Here is a 22,734-nt window from a genome sequence, read left to right as displayed (position 1 = left end):
GATGAGGAGAATCTTCTAGTCACAGGGGACAGATACTGAAAATGCCTGAAGCTGGGAGGTGGCATATTGGGTGCAACAGCAAGGAGGTCAGTGTCCCTAGATTACAAAGTATGTGGAGGAGGGAGTAAATTGTAAGAAGACTCTAGAAGGTCAGGTTATGAATCTCATAGGTCTTGAAAGCCAAACAGAAAATATTACATTTGATCCTGCAGTATATTAATAAAGGGGTGATATGGATAGACTTGTACCTTAGGAATGAAAATTTGATAGCTAGGTGGAAGATGGACTGGAGTAGGGAGAGACTTGAGGCAGGAAGACAGATGAGTAGGCTATTGCAATAGTCTAAGAATGAAGTGATGAGGACCTTCACCAGGGTGGTGGCAGCATTAGAGGAGGGAAAGGTGGAAGGGGGCACTGTGGTTATACAAAAGATGTTGAAAAGATAGAATCATTAAAAAGATAACAGATTGAATGAGAATTACCAGTAGAGTTGCAAGCCTAGGTGACAGAGAAGGTGGAGGAACCTTTTACAGTAACAGGCCAGTTAGAAAGGAGAGGGTTTTTTTGAGGAAAGGTAATAAGTTTGGTTTTAGACATGAATTTAGAAATCTCTACATGACATTCAGTTTGAAATATATAAAAGACATTTGGGCTGTAAGACTAGAGGTCAACAGAGAGGTTAGTTCTGAACAAATAGATCTGAGAGTCATCTGCATGAAGATGATAATTGAAACCATGGAATCAGATGAGACCACCAAGTGAAATAGGGTAGAGAGGAGAAGAGTGTCCAGGACAAAGCCTCAGAGGACACCATGGTTAACATTTTTTAAGGGAAGTACCAGCAAAAGAGATAAAGAAGGAGTAGTCAAGACAAATAGGAGGAGAATCAGGAGAGAACATTGTCAGAAAGCAGTGTAAGAAGCTGGTTTCAGATCCAGGTGCCCCGACTGCAAGTCTGTCTCATACTGCCTCTCCATATGGTCCTACATTAAAGCTACAATCGTCCTGTGGAGAAGAAAAGGGCTTTTGGAATGGAAAAACAACAGAGGGCTAAGGAAGAGGCAGATGAGAATTCTATGTAGGTATTAGAAAGAGATACTGCTTAAAACAAAGCTCAGAAAAGGGCATTTTGGAACCCTATTCTCCTAGGTTCTAATTTATTTAGTTCCCAGATAGTAGATTGAAATCTATGAAGTGATCTCAAAGCTTTGCTTAATTGCCCTCCAAACCTATTATTTCTACCATATGCTCTCAGAAGCTCCTGTACGGGGAAGAGCATTTTAGCTGGCAGTATTGCCTAGTGGATAGAACCTTAGCTCTAAAATCAGGAAGACACAGGTTTGAATCCTGCCTCATAAATGAGTTTTGTGACCCAAGCAAGGCATTTAACCATGTGAGCCTCAGTTTACTCATTTATAAAATGATGGACTTGGACTCTGTGACTTCAAAGTATCCTTTCAATTCTCAATCTATGGTTGTTGAACCCCACCTCCAATTTAGCTTTGTGATTTTATAAGCTTGCGTCTACACTTGATCCCAAGTAGCCCCTCGCTGGGCAGAAACCCTAAGTCTGTTGTAAGGCAGCATCTTTCTATGGAGTACTTAAAACAACACCAATATGGGCAGAGATTATAATAGTATATTATAATAACTCACATTTTTGTGACACTCAGAGGCTTGGCTTATAAAGTACTTCACTCATAACAACTCTGTAGTAATTGGTGCAAGTATTATTAATTTCCATTGTACAAATGAGGAAATTGAGACTCAGAGGAGAGGAGGAACTGTTTGTCCCAAAATTACTCTGATCGTATCAAAAGCCAGATTTCACTTCAAGTATCCTAATTCCACATCTGTCCACCACTACCATGCTGCATCTTGGAGAGACCAGTCTCACTGGAGGTTAGACTTGGAGCTATAATCTCCCCTCAGTAGATAAAATACTCCTTGAAGGCAAGAATTACCTCATTTTTGTCTGTTTCCAGTGCTTAACACAGTGCTTTGTACATGGTTGGTGTTTAATAGATGTGTGCTGATTTGAATTAACTGTTCTTTCTCCTAATTTCTAGGGGCTTTTTTTGGCATTCACTTCTGAAGCATGGGAGCCTCTTACTGGCATTAATGGATTTCAGAGTGTTTGTCTCACAGGGTCTGAGCAATGGGACCTTTCACATCTGTTCCAGCTGGGTTTGTCTTCCCCACAGCTGAGCTGCTATGAGATTGTATTTTCTTTAGAACAGCTGTGTCCGCTTTATTCTATTGTGGAAGGAGCAGCAAATCTGTGTGGAAGCAGGAGGATCTTGAACTTGGGTGGGCAGTGGGCAGCTGCTGATCTGTTATGATTGAAAGAGAAAGCCTTTCTTCCCAAACATTTCTTTCCCCACTAGATTGCAAGAATGTCATTAAAACCATCTTTGAGTTGCTAAAGGATATCTCCAGAAGGCTTTTTTTAAGAATACACGTAATTATCTGGGCAGGTAATACAATGGGATTCATTTGTCCAATCATCCTTTTATAAAACACGTATTATGTACATGACATTACTGCATTAATTTCTCAAATTCAATCCTAGGAGACAGTGAGGTCCTGAGGGAATGAGCTGTAGGACACATTCATATCCTTTTGGGGGTTTAGGTAAGTGGTGAGAAGGCACAGATCTCTGAGGCAGACTGGGATGAAGTCCTTCCTGCAAAAATAATAATGGGAATGATAATGATGATGTATAAGACAGAAACACAGCACACAGGATGGCTCTTGATTTGATCTGACAAGAAAGACACTAAGAAGGGGTTAATAATCTTTATTCTAGTCTAGTCTTCTCAGAAGGGTTGCTGATAATCAGAGCACAAGCTCCTCTAGCATTCCCTAATCACCCTTCTCACAGGGGCCAGTAAGAAGGTGGGGGCAACTACTCCTACGTCTCAATGGGGTCAATCAAGATAGGCACAGCTTGTGCTTTCCCTAAATTCCCTCAAGCCTCAATGCGGGCCAGTTGAGGCAAATACAGATTCCCCCCCAAGCCTTGATGGGGACTGATCAAGGCATGCACAGCATTCTAGTTTATGCATTTAACCCTAAGGTTCCCCATTCACTGACCACTGATCACCTGCTTTATAGGGCAGCAGACAAAGAAGGCATATTGCCATCAATAACCTCACAAGTTTACATCACCTCATCCCTTTATCTTACTGCGCAGCTGCAGTGGATGCTTATGTTATTTACCATTATATAACTCTGCACAAGCATGGTGGAGGTGTTTTGAACCATAACTGTGGTAACTCCTATCTAGTACCTGGGAACCAGAGATTGTTATGGCTATGGATCCTAGGAAACTGAACTCTAAGAAATGATAACAAAAATTCACTTTACACACACCAAAATTCACCTTAAAATTCACCTTACATACATGACAACAACTTACATTTCCATAATGCTTTAGGGTGTACATAGCATTTTCTTCTGGTCTGGTGAGGCATGCATTATTACACAGATTTTATAACTGAAGAAATTGAATCTCACAGCGGAGAAGAGACTTGCCTGGTCTCCCATACCTAGCAAATAGTTCAGCCTGGATTCAGACCTACGTCTTACCTGACTCCAGATCCAATTGTAGTGGGGGTCCTGAGCAGCTGGAGGCTATCAGGCCAGAAACAGACTTCTAAAAGGGGGAAATGAGTAGGCTCCCAAGGTCAGATATACCTATTGTCTAGCGTTGACTGGGCCAGCTGAGGGGAGAAAAATGTATCACTCAGGTTTCCTTGGACATTTCCTGATTATTGTCAGGGCTATCTAATGTGTACCATGAAATGTAAGTTGGGGGGGGGGGGGTGGAGGTGGGGGAACATTTCTTGAAAGCTTTAAGCTCTCCTGTGAGATTTTACTAGCTGGGAAGCACTGACAAGTTTTCTTCTTTAGAATGATAATCACACATTCCCAAGATGTCATAAATATATGATTGATCTAGCATCAATACTCGTCATCAGTTTAGCTATTACATAATGAAACATATTATCACACATCAAGATGTTAAGTTACAGAGCTCAAAAGGTATGCAAAGTATTACAGCAACCTATTCAAATCATAGCAGAAAAACAAATTTTTAGGGAAGATGAAATGAGTTTTTCCTTTTTCTCCATCTCCCTTTTCCTAAAATATTCTCTCTGTCTCTGATGAAAATAGTAGTTAGTTTAAAAAAAAAATCTGCATTAAATAAAGATTGTCAAAGATTTCAGGAATGTTTGAAGGATCTATGATTTTGGTTAGCCTGGGGGTGTCCCAATATGGGAACTCTTTCCACTCACATAGAGTTGAGAATTTCTTGAATTATAGAGATACAATCCATAAATTTATTTTAAAAAATATTTCAGTATCTCTGGATATAAGATGTCCCAAAAGCCTTAGTGCAGTTTTATGCTATTAAAGCTTTAAAGCTCTTTAAAAATTTAATACTTCAGTAAGTCTTTTGAGACACCTTGTATAATTGGTTTTCTTTATAATCCTATGTCTTTTATTCATTTAATTTATTCATTTCTGAGAAGGCATTGGTTTCACCACATTTCCAGAAGGATCCATGACCAAGAAAGTTCAGAACCTTTGAAAAGAGGTTAAGTGACTTGCTCAGGGTGATGGTATTTGAGGTGGAATTGGAACCCAGACCTTCTTGGTTCCAAGCATGATACACTCTCCGCTGTCCTGTGACAGCTCTCAAGTCAGGAAAAGTATAGGCTCTTCAGAAACTTGTGAGTGAGAATGACTTTACCTACAACAACAAAGTATTTTTACCCTTTAAGAAAATTTACTAGTAACGCCAATTTTATACATAGTGAGACTTGCATGAGAAAGACTGAATAAGAAATATTTAATTGTGCCCTTGCATTCTTTATTGATTCCTTCCATCCTAAGCTTAACTGTAAAGGTTTACTTCGTGTGTGTGTGCGTGTGTGTGTGTGTGTGTGTGTGTGGTCTGGTTGGGCCTGCACTGAGTTGGCTACACCCAGGAGAGGAGGAGGAGGTGGAGGTGGAGGTGGAGGTGAGACAGACTGATAGTCAGTGTGTGTGTATGTGTGTCTGTGTATGTGTTTCTCTCTCTGTCTTTCAATCTCCTGTTCTCTCTTTCAATCTCTTGTTCTCTCTCTCAATCTCTTGTTCTCTCTCTCTCCCACTCTGCATGGTGGGTGGTTTCTACTTGCTTTTCCCTAACTCTTCCCAGACACGGATGAAGCAGGATCAGGGCAACGGCTTCCCTGCTCTGGGACTTCCCAGGGGAAGAAGTTTAAGTGATTTGGAAAAAAGGCGACTCCTGTCCCGTCTCAGAACTGAGAAGATGGAAGAGGTGGGGCAGCGATGGCCTGGCTTCACCCATACCCGGATCCCCAGGCCTCAACTTGTGTGGCCGCCAGTTCAGTACCACAGGCACTGGCCGGGCTCTAGCCTGGTGTTCAGGTACCAAGGGCTGATTCTCTGTTGCCTTTCTTGGATGAAGCAGTGGTAGGGGCCTGGGGAGAGGGGGAGGAATAGTCTAGGTCTCATTTCTGCAATAGGACTTCAGGAGAAAGGTCATCTCATCAATGGGCACAGGAGCCTGAGAAACAGATTTGTGTGGTTTCTCAAGGATGGATGAGAGCACCTAAAGAAAGGAATAGAGAAATAGTTTTCTTGGTATTTTTTGATGTGCATTTTATGTACAGTGTGAAAAGTATTTTTTCCCTGACAGTTATTTGTTGCACATTCAAATACAGCTTTGAAATTTTATCTATTCTATTTAAGATTTAGAGCTGAAGAGACCATAATCCAGGAGATCTTAACGTAGAGTCAACAAATTTTTTTTTTAAATTGATAACTATATTTCAGTATAATTGGTTTCCTTTGTCATCCTATACATTCTATTTTTATACACTTAAAAATCATTATTCTGAGAAGGGGGTCCAAAAGATTCACCTGATTTCCAAAGGAATCCATGACACAAGAAAAGTTAAGAAAACCTGACCTAGTCCAATTCTCTCATTTTACAATGGGAAAACTGAGGCCCAGCAAGGGAATGTGACTTGTCCAAGAACATACAGCTAATAAACAACATGTGTAAGATTGAAATGGGGAGGATAGAATATAGAATCCCTGTGTGTGAATGGACCCAGCTGAAGGAACTAGGATGTTTGATTTAGAGGAAATAGTATCATTATGTTCATGTATTTTCAGTCGACTTAGCCCCAGAGGGCAGAACACAGCATTTGGGGGAAATTGTAGAGAAGTAGGTGTTGAAGAATCCTTGCTCTCTAAAAATGAAATGGGCTGATTTGTAATGAAGGAATTCCTCATTACTAATGTTTGCCCAGAATGGGTGATTATCATGGGTGTTCTAGAGGGAACTCCTGGCCAGCTAAGGGTAGGCTTGAATGAAAGACCTCCAGAGTCCTCAGAAATTAAGCTTTCTATAGAGAACTAGTTCAGGACCTGGGCAGGTGGTGGTGACTGAAGATTGCACTCAAGTGCATTGATTTATGTGTTATTAGTTGGGTAGCTTTGGAAATAGAGAGGAAATGGAGGGGTCACCTATTTCAGAGAGGGATCACTATAGTCTTGATTTCAATAATGCCCAGGTGGTCTGCTCAGAGTTTAGGAGAAAGGTAGCACAGTGGAAAGAGCTTTAGAACCAGAAGAGCTGAATTAGAATATAGTTTCTGTAATTTGCTACCCTGTGAGCTAGGCCAAGTCACTTGACCTCCATGGGTTTCAGTTTCCTTCACTGTAAAATGAGGATGTTGAACTAGATGGAATCCAACTTCAAATATGTGATTTGATTTTACTCCCCCCACTCCTTATTTTTGTTTTAAGCAATTGGTTGCTATTTTAGTAACAGCTGAAGTTATTTTGTTCATGCTAAGATGCCCAGAGCAGCACCAGGTGATCGTGTTAGGTTTCTGTTTGTTCGATGGATCTTCCATACTTTCCCATCTCCAGCCAAGACATCATGTTGTCCCCTGTAAGTCCAGGCTTCTGGCTCCCGCAGTTCATAAAAAGACAGTGTGGGCACTCGCTCCGCACATCAGGGCATGTGCAGAAGCTCCCTCCCAAACCCCAGAACCTGTTGAGTAGCATTCCACAAAACAGCAACAGTACAGACTGGAGCTGTCTGAAGATCATCGACAGACCTGAGGTGACCCAACCTCCCTCCCCAGTAGGCTCTTGTGGAGGACTCTGAGGGAGCACGCTGCTCTCCTATACCAGGTGTGCCCTCATCCTGCTTTCTCTCCCCTGCCCTCTTTCTTGGGGACTGACATCAGTGTGATTGATATCCTAGAATGGTTCTTTGCACCAAATGATGTCTGAGAGGAGGATTCTTAGTGGTGGGTGGAACAGTAGTAAGAGTTATGGGAGCAGCTGGGTGAGTCTGTGGGGGCAGCTGTCCTTAGATTCTGCTATGTGTTTGCCCCCCAGGCAGTAGATTATCTGGTCTTCAGTGTTCCCTGTCATCCCACTGGGCACTGTGGAGGTCATTTATGGTTCATTTTGTTGCAAGTACATCTGAAATGTTTTTCAAATGTTATTCTGCCTCAGCCACTTAATAATGAGGTGACCGTGGGCAAATCATTTAACTTTTCAGCCTCAGTTTCCTTATTGGGAAGGTGGGTATAACAGCAGCATCTACCTCACAGTGTTGTGGTGACAATCATACGTGAAGTGTTTTGCAGACCTTAAAGGGCTATCTGAAGGCTGGCTATTTTTTAGTCAATTACTCAAACGTTGAAGTAGCAGTTATAGGCAGGGTCCGTGTGCTAGGCACTAAGATACAAAGATGAAAAAATAAAGCCCATTACAGGGGACATTTATTAAGCACCTACTTTGTGCCAGGCACTGTACTAAAAATGACAGTACTGAGAGGTGGGAGAATAAGAGGATAATGATGCTCAGGACCCTGGGAGGACACAAAAAGCCTGGTATTCTGAGGTTGCCTGCAGGGAGGGGAACAGCCTCAGGGAGAGAAGACACCACCTGGGACAGCAGCAAATTTAAGGCCCTACCTTCCTCTCTCTGCTGGCCACACCAGGGCAGGGAGAGGCTGGGATCCTTCCTGACAGAGTTCCCTTAAATTTTTCAACATTGTGACATCTGACAGCAACGCACAGAGACTGATCAAACCTGAATAGAGATTACTGTTGTAATCAAATAAAATTTATCCTTCCCTCTCACCTCCAAGTTAATCTGACACACATGATATACATATCCATGATTGTGATGAATGGGATTACTTCTCTCTGCCTCTGGGCTCAAGTCCAGCTGCTTCTAGGCCCTAATTTCAATCAGCCACTTTAGAGGAATGTGCCTATTGGCCAGGGGTCTAAATCAGTGCTGATGGAACTCTTAAGTCACGTGGTACTGGATGCTTAAGTCTTCTCAGAGTTCTAACTTTGACACCCCTCACCAAACTGCGAACTTCCCAAGGCAACGATCTTGGCTTGTTGTTTATTTGATATAGGTGAGTTCTCTGCCTTGGTGTGTGAGGGAGTGAACCGTAAACCCTAATCCTAACCCTGACCTGTAGCTAGAACTATTGGGTCTTTCAATGAAATCATGAACTGAATACAATGTGATTTGAAAGGTTGTTTGTTTATTATTATCATAGTAATAATATAAACAATGCACACTATATAATTACCTGTGATATACAGTTAAACTAATTGTGAATAATTAAATAGTTGTTATTATTGATAAAAAAACAATTATTTGTTACTACCACTACTACTACCACCACCACTACTACTACTACTACTACTACTACCACTACTACTACTTCTAATGCTAGAGATAGGTCCTATGGATTTCATTGGCATAGGGAATTCCCAGATGAAGAAATTTCTTTTAGCAAAGTAGGTTGGCAATTTCTCTACAACTTGGATCCCTGGGGCACTCACAAGTTAAATGACTTTCGCAGAATCACACAATCAGTACGTATTAAAGTTAAGACTTAAACCCAGTCTTCCTCATTCTTAGACCAGCTCTCTGTCTGATATACCAAGTTGCCTCTCTGTGTTGCTATTATTATTATAGTTTCAAGGTTCTGTAATTTTTTTGATGTGGATACTTCTTATGCCAATCAAGCTTCAGCTGGCTACACGCCATAGTGGATGTTAGTCAGAAGTTTTCATGATCAAAAAGTCATCACCTGGTGAACAACCTTAGGGACCAGCGTTTCCTAGCTCAGTTAAATTGTTCCTTGGATAATAGACTCATAGTAGTGGTAGGACCTACTACAGCTTGGCTGCCACTGGGTTGACCTTTAAGGGCTAGGGTCAACTTCCTATCGGAGAGAGACTTGTTGGAGGATTACTATTGGTAATCATTATCATAATGCTTTTGGGCTATAAAGCACTTCTTTTCATTTGCATTGTTTTATAGAATAAGAGGGAAGGATCATTAGCTCTGTAATTCAAAGAATGGATGCCCTAAAGCCGGCCTGCGCAAACTTTGGCCTGACCACTTGCAGCATGCCAAAGTATTTGCTCTACATACAAGGATGTTTTCCTCTACATTTTTCTGGGCCACCCAAAACCCTTTGGCCTGCTGCAGTTGCAAGCAGCCTGGGCTGTCGGTTTTGATGGCCTGTCTGAAAGCCTTCCAACAGTCTTCTTTTCCTTAGGGAAGATGAGCAATTTGGGGAAAGGTCTTTGCTTGAGAGAGATTTTTAGAATCAAGTTGAGAAAATACAGTTATGCCTTCCACATTGTGGGGGTAGGGGTGCCTTGCAATCTGGAAAATCCACATAAAATTTTCTGGTCCTCCCTTCATACCAGAGAAGAAGTCTGAATTACTATGGTTTTAAAAGATAAAATATGTTGATATTAGACAATACTATACATATATCTTGTGCATTTTCTGAGTTTCAAAATTTTTTCTGTATCATCAGGTGGACTTTGCATATAAACTGTAGCTTCTGCAAAAGTCCCCCCAAATTCCCTTGTAATTTCTTATGTTGACCTGTGATACATTGAAATTGCGATGGGAAACTGCCATGTGGAAGGGATAATGGTATTCAGCTACAAACATGTTATTTGCCTTGTGTGTAGAGCAGGGGTTCTTAACATTTTAGTGTTATAAGCCGATGCGCCCCTTCTCAGAATAATATTTTAAATGCATGAAGAATAGAGGATTATGAAGAAAACCAGTTATATTGAAATATAGTTTATATATATACATATTTATGTATATACACACACATATTTACATATTTTTAAATTCATGGACTGCAAGTTAAGAACCTTTGATTAAGAGTAGGCCCTGACATGAAGATTCTGATATATATATATATATTTGGCTGGAAAGATCAGCCCAAATGTTGACCTACGTCAGCCAAAACACCATTTCTCCAAGGCTCTGGAAATGCTAAGCAGATGAGACTATGCACCTCACTCCTTGCTGTCCGAGTGTTGCTAAACATGTTTTTGTCAATGATTAAAGGCCAAGGCTCCTTTTTTTAAACAAGGAACAGATGGAAATTCATTTACTGTACTGGGTACAGAAAATGGAGCTTCAAGGATCAGGTATAGCTTAGACCTTGGCAGTCCAAAGAAGGCCTGTTTGGATTCCAACCAGTATAGGTCCCCTGAGCAAAGTTAAAGGGTGTGTCTTTGGTTCGTGAACTTCTCATGACCTTCTCAACCATAGTTTCGCGTTTACCAAGTTAGGAACTATTGTTCTTCTTGACCCTGTTACTTCCTGACAATGCAGGTGAGGGAACTTAATCTTTCTGGAAGGAAGGTGACCCTTGGAGAAAATCCTAAAATTGGAAATAGAAAGGAAGAAAAATCACTATTTTGCTAAGTGCACTCTGCACTCCAGCCAGCCCAATGTCTTTGCTGTGCTCTATGTGCACCTGACTGCTTCCTACTTCCATGCTCATGTCTTCCTTCTACTTGTCTGAAATACCTTTCCCTGTCCCCACCCCCTGCTTTTATAGCATGCAAATTCTACCATATTTCTAGACTCAGTTCTATTCCCATCTCTTTGGAGCCTTTCCTAACCACTCCACTGCAGAGTGATCTTTTCTTCTTCTGAGGTCTTCCAGCACTTTTGTTTTGGTGGTGGGAGAGGGGAGGCGATGGGGTGGGGTTTTGACACTTGTCCAGCATCACACAATTGGTGGGCGTCTGATGCCAGATTTGAGTGTGGGTCCTCCTGACTCCAGGGCTGGTTCTCTACCCACTGCACCATCTATTCCCCTCTTCCCACAACGCTTCTTTTATGTAGCTATCAAGGACCAGGGTCCCACATTGCATCCTGGGCCATCTCCAGTCATCCTGATGAATATCAGGCCACTGGACCCAGATGGCTCAGGAGAAGAAAGTGAGGTTGGTGACCTTGCACAGCCCTCCCTCACTCAAAACAAAGTCAACTACAAGTCATGTCATCATCTTGATGTCATGGTCCTTTTCGAGAATGAAGGACAAATGCAACAACTGAGAAATGATAATGTACTTATATAGGATGAGTAGATAGATAGCTATATAGATAGGCAGGCAGATAGATATATAAATAGATGCATTTATTATTTGCATATTTTGTGCCTGTGAGGAGGAGGAGAAAGAGAATCAGGAATGTTAACTGTTTTATGTTTATTCATTCAATTAAATTCCAAGTGTTTTGTTGAGTACCTGTGATGTATAGGATGCTGTAGGAGATACAAAGAAGCAGACAATCTGGTCTCTTTGGAGAATGTAGGCAGACTGATGATTTTTGAGTAGAAGATGGAAGATGCTCAGGATAATTTAGGGAGATTACTTAGTGTTGATGACCAATGTTGTCAAACTCAAATAGAACACTAAACTTTATGTAAAGATTCCTGTGTATATTGAAAACAGCAAAATAATACCTATTATTATTATTTCTATTTTATTTATCTTGTAAATTATTTCCCAATTACATTTTAACTTAGTTAGGGCTGTACCTGGGAATGTTGTGAGTCCTCTGCCCACCTTTGATGTGGAAAATGGATGAAGAGGTAACAGACCAGAAGAACAGAGATTCTAATGTATTCCACCTGTCTTTTTCTGATAAGGCAGTACATATGTGTAACAAAGATCTGCATTAAAGTCCATTGAGTGGGTTACTCTTATTGACCCAATACTGATCTTTTTTGATGTATTCCTCAGTATTGGGCCACATAGAGATCAATCAGGAGCATCTGATCCTATATGTTCTTTAACAAGGGACCAGGTAAAGGTCTAGCCCCATAGAACCAGAGCATATACCCCTGGGTTTGTCCTGGCTATATGTGCAATTACCATCATATGAGATAAAAACAAAGTGACATAGCAAGTCCTAGATTCAGAGTTCCAGAAGGAAATATGAAGGTCATGGAGTCCACCCCTGCATTATTACAGATGATGAAACTGAGGAAGGCCCACAGAAAAAATGGGACTTGCTCAAGGTCACATAGAAAAGTGGCAGAGCTTGGAATGTGAATCCAGGTTTTCTGACTGTAAGTCTGGCGTTCTTGCCACCATGGCATATAACTATGTGGTGATGACAAGGCTGCTGGTTTTGGTATGACTAAGGATACAGGGTGATTCAGTGGTTAGAGTATTGGTCTGGGAGTCAGAAGGCCCCAGTTTGGAATCCTGCCTCAGACACAAAGACCTACATATAGTTGCTACCTTTCGGGGAGTATTTAGATTTAGGCACCACATTTTAAGAATCAATCTGTGAGCTTTTATCAAGGGCTTGCTATGTGCCAGGCCATTGTGTTAGGGACAGAAAGACAAAATGGAGCTTTTCTTCTTTCTCAAGAGTTGGGTGGCACAGTGGTTAGAGCACCAGGTTTGAAGTTAAGGAAGACTCATTTTCCCTGAGTTCAGATTTGGCCTCAGATATTTACTAGCTATGTCACCCTGGGCAAGTCTCTTCACCCTGTTTGCTTCAGTTTTCTTTAAAATGAGAAGGCTGGATTCAGTGACCTCTAAGTTCTCTTTCACAACTATAAATCTGTGATCCATAGTCTTCATCCTTATGATAATACTGAGAATGTACCTACAGTGTTGCAGAAAACAGTGTTGCCTGGGATTTGACTCAGAAATTGAGCAGCATTGAGGAATGGAGTAGAGGAGACTCTGTTTGGAGTCAGAGGACTTGAATTCCAATCCCATCTCTTGTCACGGCTTGGGTGACCTTGGGCTACTCTGGGCCTCTTCCCTCATCTGTAAAATGAAGGAGTAGGCTGGGATGAGCTCTGAGGTCTCTTCTAGTTCTCTGTCTTTGGGTGATCCTGTGAGGGCAATCAGGGGTTTTGGCATGCCTTTCCCTCCAACTCACCTGAGCGAGTCCTCTGGTCTACAACCTCTGCCTTTTTTCATTTCTCATCTCCTTTTAGGATCCTTGACTTTTTTTAAGATTTGGGAAGGATGTTATAATGTTTTGCTTTCGGTGACCTTCTGTGAGCAGCAAACTCTGACCTTTTTAAGGGACCCTTGCAGAGCCATAAGGATGTCCTGGGAGGAGGAGAATAGGGAATGGGATATTCTACCCAAATGCGTGCTATTTTCTGGGCTCTTCTCCTTCTATGTCTTATTTTCCCTACAAGGGTTATAGAATATAGAGTCAGGAGATATCAGAGGATCCTATATCTAGACCTAAAAAGGACCTCAGAGACCTAGTCCAACCCCTTTATTTTTACAGATGAAGAAACTGAGGCACCAAGATTGTGACTTGACTACCTGCTGGAGGTGGAGTCAGGAGAGGCTGGAGCTGATTCCATTGCATGATGGATACCTGTAGCCCCACCTACTTTGGGGAGTTATTGTAAAAATCAAATGAAAGAAAGTTAATGTGCTTTGCAGACCTTAAAATGCTATAAGAATGTCAGCCATTATCCTTAGGAAGATTTTCCTTATGCCAAGTCTAGCTCTGCTTTCTTTGTGACATTTCCCCCCTCCTCCTCTTATTTCTGTACTCTTGGGCCAAGCAGAGCAAATGTAATCCCTCTTCTAGGATAGTCCTAGAGATATTTGAAGACAGCTAGCATCCCCTCACCCACTCACTCACTTATTTTCTCTTCCCACTAAAGATGAACTCAGTCCGTTTACACCATCTCCTTGTTCTCTTCTAATACTGTCAAATGCTAACTTAGCTATATGACCTTGGACAAGTCACTTAAAAAATCCTCTTACTGCCTCAGTTTCCTCATCTATGTGTTGGGGGAGGGAGGGAAGGAAAAAAGAGAGTTAGTTGAACTTAATGGTTTTTAAGGTCTCTTTCAATTCTAAATTGGTCAATGATCTTGGTGATATCCTTCCTCCCTCCATCCTGCAAAATTACCTTGTTTTTATTTTTATGTATTGAGTATCCCAAAAGTCTTTGTGCAGCTTTAAGCAGATCAAAGCTGCATTAAGATGTCCCAGAAGTCTTAGCTATTTCAACTTAAAGCTGCACGAAGACTTTTGCGTCAATCTTTTATTTTGTGTGTGCTTATACATGGCCATGTTGTGTCCTTTTTCTGTCATGTCTCATTCTCTGTGACTCCATTTGGGGTTTTCTTGGTAAAGATAATGGAGTAGTTTGCCATTTCCTTCTCCAGTTCATTTCCTCAGATGAGGAAACTGAGTCAAAGTTAAGTGACTTGCCCAAGATCAAATAGCTACTAAGTGTCTGAGGCCAGAAGATGAGTCTTCTTGACTTCAAACCTGGCTCTCTGTCTGTTGCACCATCCCTGGAAAGGTAGCAAGTATATATCCAACTCTTTGTGTCCAACAAAGAGAGAGCTCAAAAAAGCCCAGTAATGCTCATGGATTGGGTAGGCAGTATCACATAGTAAACAGAGTTTTGGGCTTGAGTCAGGAAACCTGGGTTCAAATTCCACCACTAACATTTACTAGTTATTTCATTTTTTCTCAGCCTTCGCTTCCTCATATATAAAAGTGGGTTAACAGAGCTTCTAGTAACTGCCTCACAGGATAGCTGAGGCTCAACTGAGATCATGGATGTCAAGTAATTTGTAAGCCTTAAAATGCTGTATAAATGTCAATATTACTTATTAGGTGATTTTTAACTTAGGGAATGGTATTTCTAAACTTGATCTCAGTAGGGCCTTTTTGTTTTTCCTTCTCTCCTAGGTATGAATAAAAGATAAACAAATCCAAAGTCTCTGAATTTTCTGCTCTAATGATGATAAGTAGTGGACAAATACTGTAGCTTTTTACTTTGAGTATGTTTATGTCCGTAACAGCCCTGTAAGGAAGGCAAGGGAGTTATTATCTCCATTTTTTCATATGAGAACACTGAGTTTCAGACTTAGGAGGCAACTAGGAGACTCAGTGGATAGTACTAGGCCTGGAGTCAGGAAGACCTGAGTTCATATCAAGCTTAAGATACTTACTGTTTGACCCTGGGCAAATCACTTAACCTCTACCTTAATCCACTAGAGAAGGAAAGGGCAAACCAATCCCATATCTTTGCCCAGAAAACTGTATGGATTGAATGGTCCAAAGGGTCGCAAAGAATGGGACACAACTGAACAATAACAAGTATAGTGACTTGCCCAAGGTCACGCAACTAGCAATGGCCAGAGCTGAGACTGGGACTTGGGGTTTCTGACTTGACATCCGCTGCTCTTCCCATAGCGTTGTAGCTGTCTGCCCACATCAAATCAAAGGTAATAAGCAGGAAACTTTCATGAAGGTTTATTTGGGCCAGGTATGGTGGTGGCATCTATAATCCCTGCTGTTGGGGAGGCTGAGTCTGGTGGATCACTTGAGCTACTGAGTTCTGAGCTGTGGTAGGGCTTAAGCCAATCAGGTGACCTAGCTAAGGCCCACACCAACATGGCAAGCCTTTGGGAGTGTGTGTGTGTGTGTGTGTGTGTGTGTGTGTGTGTGTGTGTGTGTGTGTGTGTGTGTGTGTAGGGAGGGGCTCCAAATTGCCTAAGAAGGAGCAAAAGCCTCCCTGCTGATCAGCAGTGGGATTAGGCATTTCCATCCTGCATGAGATAAACCCATTTGAAAGAGAGTTAATTTATTTGGGTCTATGAAGAATGTGGACATTCAGTTGTATTTGTCTAGTCAAAAAATGTTTATTGAGCATGTGGCTGGGAAGGAGAACACAAAGAAAGAATCAAAGTCCCTGACCCTGGGACCTCATAATCTAGTGATGGGGACAACAAAGCTGTAACTAAGAGTCCTGGAGAAGTACCATAAACATGCCAGTGTAACCTTAGTGGTGGGGGGAGCAGGGCAGGGCAGAAGTTTACCGCGGCCTGGTCTTGCTAACTGGGTGCTAACCAATGATATTTTTATGCAGCTTTAGAATTGCCAAGTGCTGAAGATTTCTAAGGTTGGTGCAAACCTAGTTTTGGTTCTAGGAAACAAGATTCATTTGACATAATTACAGAGTGACAGCATAGACCACAGGTGGGGAACCTGTGGCCCTGAGGCCACATGTGGCCCTCTAGGTCCTCAAGTGTGGCCTTTTGACAGAATCCATCCACACTTGAGGACCTAGAGGGCCAAATATGGCCTTGAGGCCATAGGTTCCCCATCACTGGTGTAGACCAAAGAGCTAAGTTGTGTGCTTCAAGACACTAGGTGTAGATGGAGTTTCAGAGAAAAGAGAAATCGATGTGGGCTTGAGTGTGAAGGAAGATTTTATGAAAGAAGTTGGTCTTTATCTGAGCCTTGAAGGGACGGGAACATGCTCAGCTCTTTACTATCTTACTGAATTCTCACAACAACCCCGGGAGGTAGGTGCTGTTATTATCCACATCATACATTTGAGGAAATTGAAGCAGACAGAGGTTAAGCGATTTGCCCAGAGTCACATAGCTAATAAGTGTCTGAGGCCAAATGTGTATTCAGGTCTTCTGTGCTCCAGGCCCAGTACTCTATGTATTGCATTGCCATGCTCATGGGTGGGGAACCTGTGGTGGAAGCCACTTGCGGCTCTCTAGGTCTTCAAATGAGACCCTTTGACTAGTCCATGCCCCAAGGTCCCCACCTCTGATCCTAGACCCTTAGAGAATGGGTAAGATTTAGGGAGATGGTGAAGATGGGTGAGGGTGTCTTAGGTAGAGGAAGGGCATGAACACAGCTAAGGTGGTCAGAATATGTCTGGCATGTTGGAGGAGGCAGACTGCAGTGTTTGTGTTGGGAAGGAGCAGGAAATGAGGAAGGTTACATACACTGCCTATGTATGTAACCTTCTTGCTTCTTGCCTCTAATATCTCTTCTCTCCATAGGGCTAGAATCTGTGATTCACCGATATAGGGAGATCCCACTCTCATTGCAGGTCAGAAATATAGTCTTTGAGTTGACCAGAGCATTGAGAAGTTAAGTGATATATTGGGTATAAGTCAGAGATGGGATTTGAACCCGTGCCATCCCTGCTCTGAGGCCTATACTCTAGTCACTTTATCACACTACCTCTGCTCTCTTCTATAGCTACTCAAAAAATCTTTCTAAGGCACAGACTTGACTGTCTCACTTCCCTCTAAAAAAATCCTTCATGGCTCCCACTTGCCTATAAGATAAACGGCAAACTACATAGTCTGATCATCAAGGTTTTCCTCCATCTGGTACCAAGCTACCCTTCTTTTCCATTACTTCCCTTCTTTGACATTACTCCCCTTTTAGAGCTCTCTGTTCCAGTCAGACTTGACTACTTGTGGCTCCTGAAACTCTACATTCCAGCCCCTGCCCCTGTGAATTTGCTCAAGCCACCCCCAGGTCAGGAATGCTTCTCTGCAACTCTGCCTTCCTTCCCGGCTTACCTCAGAAGCTGCCTTTTGCAGGTTGACCCTTGCTCCATCCCTTCCAGTCATGGGTAGTCTCTCCTTCCTCAAATAATCTTGAGTTTATTTATCTGTGTGTATTCTGTAACCCTTCACGGAAATGTAAGCTCCTTAAGATCAGGGGCTGTTCTAGTTTGGTGTTTCATACATAGTTGATTCTTAATATAAATGTTTGTTGAGATGAATTAATTTATCTTAAATGCCAGTCTAATCTAATAAGCAGTGGGGAAAGATTGTAGGGTTTTTAGCCTTTAATATAATATACAAAAGAATGGGAGTAGCTAAGTGGCTAAATGGATAGAGCTCCAGGCTTGGAATCAGGAAGACTCATCTTCATGAGTTCAAATCTGGCCTCAGACACTTCCTAGCTGTGTGATCCTGGGCAAGTCACTTAACCCTGTTTGCTTCAGTTTCCTTACCTGTAAAATGAGCTGGAGAAGGAAATGGCAAACCACTCCAGTGTCTTTAACAAGAAGACCTCAAGTGGGATAGTGGAGAATTAGACATGACTGAATAATATAAATAAAACATAACATATAAGAAATATAAATACAAAAGAATATAATAATACAAAGATATAATGTGAAATATAAAAAAATATAGACTTTTATTATTGTAGGCAATAGTGGTGATGGGAGGAGGCATTGCAAGTTTAAAGGCTCCAATAGTTGTATCTTACTTTTATGTATAATGGTGAGGTAAAGTTCCTTGAGGTCAGGATTCCTCTCTCTTTGTCTTTGTATCCCAGTACTTTGCATGGATCTGTTACTTGATAAATGCCCATTGAACTGGATTGAAATAGATTTCATTGTCCTCTGTCAAGGAGTAAGGCAGTATCTTTTTTTTTTTTTTTTTGCTTCTGTCTTATTTATCCCTAATTTCTGGGGTGGAGTAAGGAATTTAATAGGTAATCAATACTTAGGAAAAATAGCTAACATTTATATAGTGCTTACTATATGCTTGGCGCTATGTTAAGTGCTTTATAGCTATTTCATTTGATCCTCACAACAACTTGGAAGGCTGGTAATATTATTATCTCCGTTTTACAGAAGGAGAAATTGAGGGTAAATGATGTACTTGTTCAGGGTCACATAGCTAGTCAGTATCTGAGGCTGGATCTGAACTCAGGTCTTCAACCCCCACATATCAAAGGTATAGAACCAGAGAGGTCCTGGCCAGATGCTGTCTGGAGCATTGTTTATTTCTGTGTACCACATTCTAAGAAGAACTTCAACAAAGTTGTAGCATCCAGAATAAGGCACGCATGATGGTGAGAGGACTAGAAAAGTGCTGTGTGAGGACAGATGGGAAAAATGGGGGATTTTAGTAAGGAGAAGAAAAGACTCAGTGAGGGCTTGATTGCTGCCTTCAAGTATTTGAAAGGAACTATTGCATGGAAGGAAGAGGAAGTGTGGTTCAGTAGTCAAAGAGAAAGCCAGGAAGTAAGGAGGGAAGGAAGAAAAGAAAAAAAGGGAGGAGGGAAGGAGAAAGAGAGGAGAGGAAGAAAGAAGGAAGGAAGAAAGAGAGGGAGCAAGAAAGGAAAGAAAAAAGAAAGAAGGAGAAAAGGAGGAAGGAAGGAAGAAAAGAAAGAATCAGGGAGGAGGGGAGGAAAGAAGGAAGAAAGGAAGGAAGTATTATTTATTAAAGTACTTGCTATGGGCCAGGCACTAGAAGACCTTGGTTTAAATCCAGCCTCTTCTGCCTACTGACTGTTTGACCCTGGGCAGGTCACTTAATGTTGTAGAGAAGGTGGGGACCAGAAACTTTAGAAGGGATTTCCTCATGGTGGAGCACCCTATGACAGTGAAATTGTAGACTGAGTGCCTATCTCTACCACCTAAAACAGTGGACAGAGAACTGGGCTTCATGTTGAGAGGACTTGGACTCAAGTCCCTTCTTTGTGTATACTGTGAGGAAATAAGGAAAATTGTTTAATCAGGATCTGTATTGGTTAAAGGCGTTTCCTCCCAAGAAGTTCCCTATACCAATGAAATCAACCATCCAGACCCTTCCTTTCCAGAGTAGAAGAGAGAAGAGGCTTGTTCTGATTGACCCCAAAGAGCAAAACCGGAAGAAATGGGGAGAAATTGCAGAGTTGGATTTTAGTTCAATATAAGAACAAATCTGTCAACATTAAGAGCTGCCACAAAATGGAATGGATCACTTTGGTAGGTGATGAGTTCCCTGTCACTGGAGCTGTTCCAGCAGAAGTTGATTTGTCACTGCCAATGTAGATAGAGGGTGTGCTAAGGTGCTTTTTGGCCTAGATGATGTCTGAGGTTCCTTTCAACTCCAAGACTGTGTGCAGCAGCTTATCTAAGGCTACACAAGCTGTTAGGGGCAGACTCTTTCTCCTAACCCACACTGCTATTCACTTTCACATATATCCACATCAACAGTTGATGGTCTCTCTCATCTGTGACCTTAGGCTACTATTCACTCTTTGTACCCATGGAAACTAGGAACTGACCTGTGGACCAAAGACTCATACTTGGAGGTGATCTCTGATGGAGTGTGTCCCTCCAAAAGGAATGGGGATGTTGGAGGCTTTCGAGGCCAGTGTCATCCTGGTGTGCTAAGCATCAGTGGGCATTGGGACTAACTGTTATGGCTATAGTAGATCCATAAGCTCTTCATAGCTCAAGATGATTTTGGAACAGCTGTGTATTTAAAACATCATTAGTTCTCCCTACTTCTCCCCTTTTTGTCTTTCTTACTGGACTTTCATTTTCCTTAAAAACTTCATACAAAGGAGGCATTGTTCACCTCTCAGTTAAAATGATATCCAAGCCTATTTTTTTATTTTGGTTTAGTCATGCATATGGTCAGATGTTTGTTTATTTTGAAACAAATGGTAAGCATTTTGATAAAGCAGCTTATGCGGTTTTTTGCCAGTATGTGGTGCAAGCTCAGTCTGTAGGTGGCTCAGGGACTGACTGTTTTCTGGGAGAGAGCCAAGGGAGGGAAGGCAAACCCTACAATTTATGCAGAATTGGTGTCTACTTGAAGCATCTTATCTCAAAACGGCCACTGAATCACCTAGAAAGAGTCTCTCAAAGACTGAGTGAAAACCACTTGCTCTGACAATTCCTTTTTTTATTACAAAAGGATAAATTTCATCATATCATGAATTTTTCTCAACTAAATGTTTCATATCTTTTAATTTCTATTTTTCTAAAAATTTTTTTATTAATAGTTTTCAACATTCACTTTTATAAGATTTTGAGTTCTAAATTTCTTGCCCCCTTTCTCTACTCTCCCCTCCCCTCATTCTCTTCAGTTGTTTCTGACTCTTTGTGACCCCATTTGGTGTTTTCTTGGCAAAGATACTAGAGTTGTTTGCCATTTCCTTCTCCAGCTCATTTTACAGGTGAGGAAACTGAGGCAAATGGTGAAGTGACTTGCCCAGGGTCACACAGCAAGACAGCATGCAATCTGATAGAGGACACACATGTATGATCATATTAAACATATTTCCACATTTGTCATGGTGTGAAAAAAGAATCAGAACATAAGGGAAGAAAAGAAAATACAAAGAACAACAAAGAAGAAAATAGTCTGCTTCCGTCTGCATTCAGACTCTATAGTTCTTTCTCTGGATATGGATAGCATTTTCTATCATGAGTCTTTTGGAACTGACAGCTGTTTCTTGGAAAAAATTTTATTATGGATGTAACATCAATAATCTCAAGCATTTCAATATATAAATAAGAACAGAAAAGATTGTATATGAAACTGTAACAAAACTGGACCCGCATGTCATTTTGAACTCTATTTTGAACTCTCTTCTGTTCTCTGTATTTTTAAATATTTCATTTATTTTTTCTTTCATTTATTTCTTTCATTCATTTATTTTTTGATTTTTTCTTTCATCTATTTTTTTACTTCTCTACATCACTGCCTACCAATTGCCTCCTTCAATAGATGATGACAGATGAGAGAGACCATCAACTGTTGATGTGGATATATGTGAAAGTGAATAGCAGTGTGGGTTGGGAGAAAGAGTCTGCCCCTAAAAGCTCGTGAGGCCTTAGACAAGCTGCTGCACACAGTCTTGGAGGTGGAAGGAACCTCAGACATCGTCTGGGTCAAGCAGCACCTGAGCATGCCCTCTGTCTGCAATGGTGGTGACAAGTCAACTTCTGCTGGAACAGCTCCAGTGATAGGAAGCTCATCACCTACATCACCTTCAGTACTCCCTTTTGTTTAAAACTTTTTTCTTTAATTGATCTATTCCTCCCACCATTTTCCTACCCTACTGAGCAAATTAGACAACAAACAAACAAACCCCTGAAAAATAAAGCCTTTAATATAGACAAGCATAGTTCAGCAAAACAATCAAACAGAAAACCATAAGACTATAGGTGTAGAGCTGGGAAGGACCTTAGAAGTCATCTGGTTCAACCTCATCATTTTAGATGAGAAAACCAAGGCTTGGAGAGAGGCAAGATGGCTTGGTGAGCAAGGGGGTGGGGGAGTAAATAACAGGAGTGAATCCAAGGGCTTCCAACTCTGGAGCTGGTATCCTTTCCACTGTCCTATACTGCTTCTCAGATCCACAGTATTTGTTTTACAATAAAAGAAATACACACACACATATAAGATACACACAAATATAACATACTTTGTTACTCATTCTTTTCAGTTGTTTCTGACTCTTTGTGACCCCATTTGGTGTTTTCTTGGCAAAGATACTAGAATTGTTTGCCATTTCCTTCTCCAGCTCATTTTACAGGTGAGGAAACTGAGGCAAATGGTGCAGTGACTTGCCCAGGATCACACAGCTAGTAAGTGTCAGAGGTTGGCTTTAAACTCAGGGCTTTCTGACTTGAGGCCCAGTGAGACACTTAGATAGACATAGGCATAGGCATATGCACTTACATATACATTTACATACACAGATACACACATGTGTATATACACATATACACATACATATATACACATATGTATAATAAATATAGCTG

General features: G+C 41.3%; 1 protein-coding gene across 2 annotated transcripts in view; it reads left to right on the top strand.

Annotated features, from left to right (window-relative positions):
- Positions 1-22,734, top strand: part of ARHGAP40 (Rho GTPase activating protein 40) — a 108,503-nt gene that overhangs the window by 25,895 nt on the left and 59,874 nt on the right. The window contains exon 1 of one of the 2 annotated variants that reach the window (XM_072631500.1): positions 5,023-5,442. The exons of the other annotated variant lie outside the window; for it this stretch is intronic. Within the exon in view, the coding sequence (XP_072487601.1) occupies positions 5,060-5,442 (383 nt within the window). The 5' untranslated portion in view covers positions 5,023-5,059. Of the gene's footprint in view, positions 1-5,022; positions 5,443-22,734 lie in introns of those variants that run through there. 2 annotated transcript variants of the gene reach the window in all.

Source organism: Notamacropus eugenii, chromosome 1, assembly GCF_028372415.1.
Source record: "Notamacropus eugenii isolate mMacEug1 chromosome 1, mMacEug1.pri_v2, whole genome shotgun sequence".
Taxonomy (NCBI): domain Eukaryota; kingdom Metazoa; phylum Chordata; class Mammalia; order Diprotodontia; family Macropodidae; genus Notamacropus; species Notamacropus eugenii.
The sequence above is the reverse complement of the archived record's forward strand: the minus strand, read 5'-3'. Positions and strand labels throughout refer to the sequence as shown.